This window comes from Procambarus clarkii, chromosome 89 (assembly GCF_040958095.1).
Source record: "Procambarus clarkii isolate CNS0578487 chromosome 89, FALCON_Pclarkii_2.0, whole genome shotgun sequence".
NCBI lineage: Eukaryota > Metazoa > Arthropoda > Malacostraca > Decapoda > Cambaridae > Procambarus > Procambarus clarkii.
The window spans coordinates 19512850-19522656 of NC_091238.1; the positions used below are offsets into that span (position 1 = coordinate 19512850).

Consider the following 9807-nt stretch of genomic DNA (forward strand, 5'->3'; position numbering starts at 1 on the left):
CAACCTCAGTGGTAACTATACTGAAAGGTCTGAATAGTAGCCTGGGGGACCGAGTAATATCAACCCCCCCCCCCCTCCCCCACTTGACCCAGTGTAACTGGACAAGGTAGCTCTGAACCAATTTATTAAAGAACCACCACAACCTTCAGTTTTACCCTTATCCCCAAACATCCCCACACTGAAGTCTAAAGTATGTTATAGATTTTTATCAATGGCGGGTAGGATATGGCCCATTTTCAATTGCAAATTACCTGTATGTTACTACTTTCCAACATACTTTTAAGCAACATCAAGATGTTTGGGAAAGTAACATGGTATTTGTCAGTTATGTACTGGTACAAGATTAGTATTAACCAATGAATTTTATAATTCAAATATAGATTTTGCAGGTTTAACAAAGAGGGTAGTTTAGAGAGATTTCAGTTTATTTAGGCTATAATAACTAGACATCTCTGCTAGTTGGACATTAGTCAGGACTTTTTGTACAAGTTTTAGGATACAGGTAGAGTTGTAACCAATGTAATTAGACATGCTGCTAGAGTTCTTGTACTTCCCCCCCCCCCCCCCCCGCCTTTAATAAAAGATCAATAGCCATTATGTTAATTATTTAATTTTATATTAAATTAGTTTAGTCATCCACCTTCATTTTGCACATTACAGTGCAAAGTATATACTGAAATGGGATAATTTATATCAATTCTGGCTCTTAGTTATGTAGAAGCTGTACTATTGGCAGCATTTTTGTCCAGTTGTGCACTTCCATCCGCCGCACGTCCTCTGTGTTTATCAGGAGCAAAGCCCCTCGAGCCTCCAGCAGGACGTATTATCGTGTATATCCAGTCTATATGATTTGTTATGTCTGCAATTACAGTAATCGAACCTTCACCACAGACTGGAGAGCCAAATGATATAATTCCACTAATAAAATAGTGTTCATGGGCACAATTCTTGTCACGACATGCACTAGGACCAGCTTTGTTATTCAACGGGCAGACTACAGCACCACCACCATCACCCTGCAATGTTGGCCAGTTATATAAGTCATGTCAAGTTATTACACAATTTAACAATCTTGTTATTTAGGGGATTCTAATATATTGCTTTAAAAGGATTTTAAAATGGTTAAAGATAAACATTACACTTAGGAATGTCAAAATACTTACAACACAAGCATCACGTCCATAGCCTCCTATGATGCACTTCTGATTATCAATGTCCAGCACAAACTTGTCATCCACTTTATGGAGTGTTTTATACAGTCTACGTTTGCACTCTTCATCAGCTGTATAAGTCACTAGAGTGGCTTTCAACACATTGCTTCCAAAATTAGGCTGTTTAGAAGAAAAGATTAGTAATCTAGATACTATTAAAACCAATTTCATTATTAAACTGCACCAGCAACCTAAACTTATTTTAATATATAGACCCCCTCCCCCCAAAGTGTAAGTTTGGCAGGAAACGGCCAGACTCTTAAAGTTTGTCAACATCATGGATAAACTCAAAATATTCGTAGTCAAGACCAATCTGGGAAGGCAAGGTAATTATCAAAAGAAGGCACCAAACCGGGAAGGCTATGTAGCACCATTAAAGTGAAATAATCAGAGGGCGCTAATATTACCAAGACCAATCTGGGAAATAAAGAAAAAAAATAACTAAACTTCAGTCTGATTCACAATACTGTATAGGTTTGGCAAAAAGATTAGGGACTGCAGTACCTACATCATAGAAATCCATAATTTGGAAATTTACATGTTAATGTGGCAGGAAAAAGGGAGGGGGAGCATACCAGTTTGTCTAGAGGGACCTCAATAAGCCTAGTTAGATCTTTTACAAGGAATGCAATTATTATTAACACAAAAAGTTTACATTAATGTAGGTAACTGAAGTACTATAGATTTAAAATACCTCTCAAGGGTTGTTCAAAACACTAGGAAGTTATCTGGGACGAGGCCAAATTTGAACTTTAAATTCTATGGGATAGATGGATACTGTACTTTTATTCTGATTTTAACAAGTGCAGATTTCACATCTTTGCTAGTATTTGAAGATGTGAATGGCACATTTAAAAGATTCTGAAAATAAAGCAGGGAAATTTAAAATTATCTGGAAACTAGTTTATGTACTTTAAGAGAAGTTTAGCTCAATAGTACTCAGGGTTTGGCACCATGTCCAAATTATTCTAAACAAACCTTGTAAACATCATCACCCCAACCAACAATAAAGCAATTTAGATGATTATCAAATGTGAAGGTGTCGTCAGGTAGACAAGCTGGAGAGATGTGGGGAGTTCTTAAAATGTCCACAGGCCTCTCCATCTGCAGCAGGGCTATGTCATTTAAGTAGGTAGTAGGGTTGTACCTAAGGGAAAAGTTCAAATGAGTTTAAACTCTACATTAAGAGTTACCAAATTTTTATATTCTAGCTTCAGTTGCAGGAGGGGGGGGGGGGGGAAATACAAAATGCCTCAACTTGCCCAGTATGAATGAAGACCCTGGAGATCCGCCTTTCCACAGCTGGGAACAACTCTCCTGTAGTGCTGTAAAGATTCCAGTCGCCTAGGCTAGCTTTCAACCTCTCTGGTCTGATCCCTGAAAAAAAAAAAAAAAAAAATCAGGTTTCCAGATATTTTAAAATCTGAAAATATATAGACTTTGCTAGTTAGGGAGTATTCCTGCTCTGGCAAGAGTCAAACTGTCTAAAAGGGATCTCTCTGCTTAAAAAAAAAAGTTATGAACATACCAACACTTAAGCAACATTAAGATAAAAGCCTAATATTTATGAATACTGTGCACTGGCTGCCTGTTCCAACAATGAATTGTTATAATTAAGAATGCCGAATATTTCTTTTCTTTTAGTTACCCCCATCAACATCTGGCAGACCCAATAAGCTAACCCAAGCAACTTGTGCCAGTTGTGTTACCATTTCTCCAATTATTTAAGTAATGGATGCAGGATCCTCGCAAGTAGTCCTCTGTACAGTAAGGCTTTATTTCACAAATCCCTGCATGCTAATTTAGCAATCTACTACCATTTAATAAGGTTTGGGTGCTGTTTTATCAGTCTCCCTCCCCTCTTACCCTCAAATATTCAACCACCTCAAATTTTAGTAAAATAACTAGAGCAGTTCACTTAATGTCTCAACATTAACTTCTAGTTTTCAGGTGGGCCAAATATTTAAAATGGCTTATCCAGTGCTAACAATTCAGGTAGGGCAATTAGAGAAGTTAAGAGAAACGTTACACTAATGCCAACTTCATTCCTCACTGCCACATTTATGTACAGACCTTGTTATTCTGAACTTTCCTTAAAATGCTCTTAGAAGTCATTACACCACACCATGAGCAAATAAAGTTATTCCTCTATTCACCTAGGTGCAAATAGGTGCTCAGGAGTTAGCCTTTTGTAGAGTTACATTTTTGAGAGGATTAGTACTTTGACCCTGGGGAAGCAGTCCTCAATATAAGCATAACTATATATACACATTAGCTGCCTGTCCCAACATTTATTCATTCCATTGAAATTTGCCACCTTGAAGAGTAACCGATTTGAGACATTACCATGTCCAGTGTGTTTTTAATACAAGACTTCGCTAATGCCTTTTGTCAGTGCATACTGATAATTTCTAAAACTTCTGCAATGCAAGGGTTAAGCAGGGCCATTTTGCCAATTTTGTACAAATTTTTAGCATTCACTCCAGCAAGTCTAGTAGTGAAAGTTTGTCCAAATGTTGTTCCCTGTAACATTTTTAATGCTCTCACCTTTAACACAGTGTGCAGCAGTGAGAAGCATCAGAGGATTAATAAGGGTTGCTCCACAATGGTACCTCAAGGTTTCTTGGGAGATTTTAAACCCAATGTTGAAATTTCTTTCTATTATCAGCAGGGCAACCTGAAAAAATGGGGAAGTTAACAGCCCGAGAAGATTCTTTCAAGTCAACTGTTAGTAGGAAGTGTCAAAATTGGGTATATTTAACAAATTCTCTTTGCAAGTTACTTTAATTAAATCCAAGCATGACCCACATTTTCCATACATTAAATTGTGCTCCAAAAGCAGCTAAAGACTATTAAAGGAGTAACACTAAATAGTCATACTGGCTTTGTGCTTTCCCAATTAATTGGGTAGTTAAATATTAATCACCCAATATTATTGTACAGGATACACCAAGCATCAAATTCATAATTCTTTAAAACAGCAATGTACAGTGCCTTTACCTCTAGATTCAGATCAGTGGTAAACATTTTTATAAATTAAGTTTAGCCCAACAAAAGGTTTGTCAGGTACCAGTATACTGTACCTGTACTGCAAACTTCACTTTAAATAATGCAGAATCTCTTCAAATACTTTAACAGAAAAACCACACTGCAAACATTGTTAAACAAATAATTGCAAGATACCATGATGCCAAACATACAGGGTCCATGGTAAAAAAGGGGATTGGTAAAAATGTTAAAACATCACCTGTACTTACATGCCATGGGAACTCCCCAAAACTTGTGATTACTGTATCGTCAAGATAACCAGAAGATACACGAGTTAAATGCTCTGGAGATCTATTCCTGACTCCACATTCCTGTAATAGAATGACTTAAAAGGCTAGTTTTAAGTGTTTTGCCATTTTAACAATCAAGGCATTACGATTCCTAAAAACTAACGGTACAAGCTCAGCAGCCACTTATGAAAAGTAAAAGCCAAATGTAAACTACCCAACAGCTAGAAAGTAGATGGTTTTCCAGCTTAGTTTATTTTATCTTAACATTTATGTTACGTTAAACTTTAAATCACTACCTGCATTCTTTCCATGTACAGTAACCATGCAGGTAATACATTTCACACTATTCAAAAGTCAAGATCTTCATTAACATTCATGAAATTTTCCCTGGCTAATTAAAAGGATCAAGTGCCTTCAACATGTCTGTTCAGCATTAATAGCCAAAATATTAGTACTCTTACTTACATCCTTGTATCTATAATTTCGCAGCACTTCCTTTGCTTGCTTTGACAAGCGGCCACTGTAAAGTCTATCATACTCATCATCATAGAAGTCCATGTATGGGTGGGGCAACTTAAATCTGGAATGTTAATTTTGTAAAATAGAAAATTAAGGCTATAAAGTTACATTCCATGTTCACAAGGCAGAGACCCGTCTTGCTGCCGAGGGGAAAACGCTTAGTACTTTAAATAAATTAACATTAAAATTTAACCCAAGCATTATTCAGCCATGTAAATGCATTCAAATGTCAAACATTGCACTAAAGTTTATAATATTTGATTCAGGTATTTATAAAATATGAACATTGAAGAATCTAGAAATTACAGTATAAAAGTTCTGAAACTATCATACTGACATGATGTAGTCTTTACTAGGAGCATTAGCACTGGTCCTGGATGAGTAGCAGGAATGATAATGACTATATCAAAAAGTTTCATAATGTCATTGTCAGCTACCCACGTCACAATACCAGACAAAAACCCAGTGGTTTAGTACAAGATGATCATTATCTTCCTAAAGTACTAAAAACAAAGTACAGTATGTCAAAGCTGTGGCATTACAGACTGGCTAGCAGAAATTTATAAAAATTTGTAGCATTATCACTTTTCTGGTTTAAATTAAGAATAGATTTATCTAGACAAATTTTATAGATTTGAGAGACTGGCATGTACAGTGTACTTCCTAAATTTATCATCAATGTGTTACAGAAAATTAAGCCAAGTTTAGTAATTGAACATTAACATTTGTGCAGTTAAAAATGGACAAATGTGGACAAAGTCTAATACTGTATTGTATTGCCCAATTATAGGGCAAATTTGTGTTACTGATGTTGCCAATTAATGGTATGCATAGCATTTAAAGTAAGTGGTGGGACTTGTTACTTCCAAGCTGTTGCCACAAGCTTTATCTGCTCTGAGCATCTTCCCCTCCCACAAGGTAACTTAATGCACTGGCTATTTTATGCCACCGAAATAACTAGCTCGTACAAGAATTAACAATCAGCAAAGATCATATGGTATAGCACAAACTATAAAAGGTTATTATACAACTGGGCAGCCTAACTGGTAAATTTAACCTGTAAACCATCTTTCATCTTTACAAAGATACTTATAGGTAATGGGGCAGAGGCTGTAGGTACCATCACTGGTAGAAGCACCTTTAGCACTTAAATTTCCTGAAGGTTATCAAGGTTCTTTCCTCAAGGTACATTCTACAAGATCAAATTACCATTTTAAATATTTTATGAAGTCAAACACTTTAGTATGTGGCAGCAAGTGATTAGACAGACCACCTTATTACTCCAAATAATTACAGGGAACAAAGTACTGTACTGATAAAATTCTATATTGTACCTGTGGTCACTGCGATGTTCAGCCCCATGCCTTATGTCACGCTGTAGACAACAAACAAATCCCTCGTAACCACCTGTGCCACAAGTGAAGGGTTCCCGGGCTCTCAATCCTGAAAAATTTGAGGTCAGGATGGAGTGATTTATTTATAATATTGCTTTAATACAATGGCCATTTACTCTGAATACAATCACTACAGTAAACTTTAAACCGGAACCAATGGTTACACAAGACCTAATTAAATTACATTTTAACCTCTAACTGATATACATTCTTCATCCTCCTGGCCGAGGATGCAATAAGGAAGAAACTTTCCAATATACAGTACTGTGTATGTAGTTTGCATTTTTACAGCACATACTCCCCATATTAGTTCAGGATGTTTGGTATGTATACCAGCAAAAAATGAGCCAATTCCCATTTTTTTTTTTTTTTTTTTTTTTTTTTTTTTTTTAAATGTCAACTTAAAAGTTTAGTGATTGCATAAGCCAGTTCAAACTTTTGGGATATGAAGTTTAAGCAAGAACATTTAACACATTTTTATGCAATATTCCCAAAGATAAATTTACAGAATTCATTGGAACCCAAATCTGTCTAGAAAAAGTCAGGGCATCACTTGTCAAAAATGTATGCACAACCATCCCTATTTACCGATCTTAAAACACCTTTGTAATTGCAGTTGTGTTGGGAACAGTGTTGTGAAGTCAATTCAGAATAAATCAGATTTTCCATAAAGGCAAGTAGCGATCAGTTTGACTGGTACAAGCTCAATTACTTTTACAAGACTACTTAAAAGCAAACCAACCACATGCATAGAATTAAGCAACCAATAAATACTGTAGAGTCGTTTTGTCAATACAAGTCTATGAGCCTTTCTTCCTCATTAAAACCACCACCATTTGAACTTTACTCATGCTAGCACATACACTAAAGTTTTGTGAACTGCAACTAGCTTCCTGCCTAAATCCAGGTTGAGCAGGCAGACAATCTAGCAGTTGGAACATCCCGGTGCAAATTGGTTACTCAAGGTTTATATATCTGAACTGTGCATTGTTGCTCAAAACTTTTGACAAGTTTTGGGCTGTGCCATACTGCAACCGATGACATTGCTGCCCGAGGACTGCTCTGGCACCTCTGCAAGTGGATGATGGAATGGGGGAAAAGAGGAAAAAGGGAGAGGGCTTGTGGACGATTGATTGTGGCAGGAAAATATTAGGATTACCTCACTAACAAGTTAATAGCATTGATTTTTTTAAATATTTAAATTTTATACAGTACATTTAAAAACCGGTACGAATCTAAACAAGACCCAAATCATATGAACGCTTCTTGTCTATTTATGCAAGAAGCAACGAGAAAGTTGCCAACTCACCACTTCGGATACAAATATTCAGTGCATGGCTTAAACAGTGGTTCATAATACAGGTATTCTTTATTCATAAGATTATATTTTAATATTGAATACTAGGCAGGTAAAACAACAAAACTACTACACAACTTTAAAAAAAATTTTGATGGTGCTTCTAGCTTCATGTGAAAAACAGTTGGCAATTGCTTCCATGTTTCAGTGGCATTAGTAGAGTGGAGGGGGGATGGGGGGGGAGAAAGCCTAAGCATCTCTAGATTCGTTTTTCTTGTCTCTAAACATACTTGAACTTTAATAGTGGTGGCCCGTGTATTTCACTATATATTTCTCAATCTCTAGTACTCTAGTTGTAAAAAAAGTACTGGCCTGATAAAATGCCACCCAATTACTACAGAGAAGCCAAAATATCTTAAGAGGTTTAAAGCTTTTTTCTTACTCTCCACTAAATGCCTTTGGACACCGGGTGGAGGATCATGGATGTTGCATTCACCAAGATTGACACCCATTACCAAGGTGTTTACAAGTTATTCCTACTACTACTGCCGAGTAGTAAAGGACTGCCACATGAACCCGATAACAAGAATTGTGCGTCACCACGTTTGTTAAACTATATTGACCTCTAGTTCAGGAGAATCCCCAGCCATATGCCATATGGCTGCAGTATCACAGGTCAGCAGATGACACCAGGACAAGTGCGCTTCACACCCCCGAACCTTTGTGGAAATTGTTGTGAAACTTCTCCCTGGTTGTATTTTGTGAGCAGGCGTTTTAACTTAAATTTATAAAATACATTTGATTTTTTGTTTAGTAATAGTTATTATAATTATAGAGTACAAAAGAGTACTTAATCGTTTGACATTTACAGAAATGGTATAGGAAACAAGCTTTTGTCAGACCTACCCGAGCTCCAGCACCTATAAATTGGCACTGCACCCCTGATGTCAACCCACGTGAAGTTGGCAGTGCCACTTCTAGATGTGTAGCAAGGTGTACCCATTATTGTCTAGTCTACCAGCAGGTAACACCATGGAAGAATTATGACCTAGGACCTTATAATGATAGAGATTATAATATGCAAAGAATTTTAACTTTTAGGGTACTTTATGACTAATTTCAAGTTAGTGACAGCCCAATAAAAAAGATTTGAATGCGTTTTGATCGGCATTCATTGGCCTCATCTTCGAGATAGTCGTGTATTAACACGAGGCCACAAGAACGAGGGACATTCCATGTGTTGGGTTGTATATTCACTAGGAAATACTACATTCAATACCTTTATCCCATGGGGCAAGAATGGCCATGTCCTATGCAATAATAGGAAAGTTATAATCTAGAAGTAATGACCGACTTCAGCCAAGGGCCGAAGTGAGAGCCCTTATACAATTACAGTACAAGTCTTGGTGTCCAACAGCACGAGCTTAAGAAAACTTTAAGAGCCTTCAAATGATCAAATACACGATTGCCTGGAAGTTAACAAACATGCCATTTTGAAATATTTGATGAAAAAAAACGAAAGTCCTCACCGACAACGGAACAGACCACCGGCGGGACACACTGCAGGTCCTGGGGACACGGCGGTGCAACCCGCTGCGGGGGTGGAGGTAGCGATGGAGGAGGCAGCAGCGAAGGAGGTGGAGGCAGCGACGGAGGCGGTAATGGAGGCCTCTGGCAGCAACACACCCCCACCAGACACAGTACTAGAGCAACCTTCATATTCCTATACACAGCGGAGCACCGACTATCCACCGCGGAGGCTCGATGCCGACTGTTGGGTTGCCGGCTTCACGCTTAGCCACGCCCCCTTCCTCTCCTCATTCATTAATTATAAAATAATACAAAATACTATGTGTGTAAATAGTAAGTAAATATCACGTTACATATTATTAGGTATTGTATACAAAATAATTACAAGATTTTTTTTTATTTTTGTTGTGTCAGGTTTTGTCCACATTTAATTACAGTATTGGCAGTTAAGCCCGTGCATCTTCGGTACTGCCAACTGGCCACGATATTATTATTCATTATTATTATTAAATATGAGTTTAATTCATCGTATGAGTGGCGATGGACACGTGATGTGATCAGGATATATAATTCAGTGT

General features: G+C 37.2%; 1 protein-coding gene across 1 annotated transcript; it reads right to left on the reverse strand.

Annotated features, from left to right (window-relative positions):
* Positions 1–407: 407 nt before the first annotated feature.
* On the reverse strand, positions 408–9487 carry LOC138359182 (phenoloxidase-activating factor 2-like). The gene is made up of 9 exons (XM_069318163.1): positions 9229–9487; positions 6343–6451; positions 4955–5069; positions 4469–4570; positions 3759–3888; positions 2474–2588; positions 2190–2358; positions 1164–1331; positions 408–1016 (listed from the first exon to the last, which is right to left on the reverse strand). Exons 1-9 carry the CDS (start codon positions 9416–9418, stop codon positions 711–713), a joined length of 1404 nt encoding a protein of 467 aa, XP_069174264.1. The 5' UTR covers positions 9419–9487; the 3' UTR covers positions 408–710.
* Between the last annotated feature and the right edge of the window lie 320 nt (positions 9488–9807).

Bases quoted from the DNA above. Each gene is read 5' to 3' on its own strand.
- LOC138359182 (XM_069318163.1), bottom strand. From the start codon at position 9,418: ATGAAGGTTGCTCTAGTACTGTGTCTGGTGGGGGTGTGTTGCTGCCAG. The intron at 5,070-6,342 runs GTACAATATAGA...TTAACATTCCAG, and splicing joins GAACATCGCAGTGACCACAG to ATTTAAGTTGCCCCACCCAT. The intron at 1,017-1,163 runs GTAAGTATTTTG...CCAACATTGCAG, and splicing joins ATGGACGTGATGCTTGTGTT to GGTGATGGTGGTGGTGCTGT.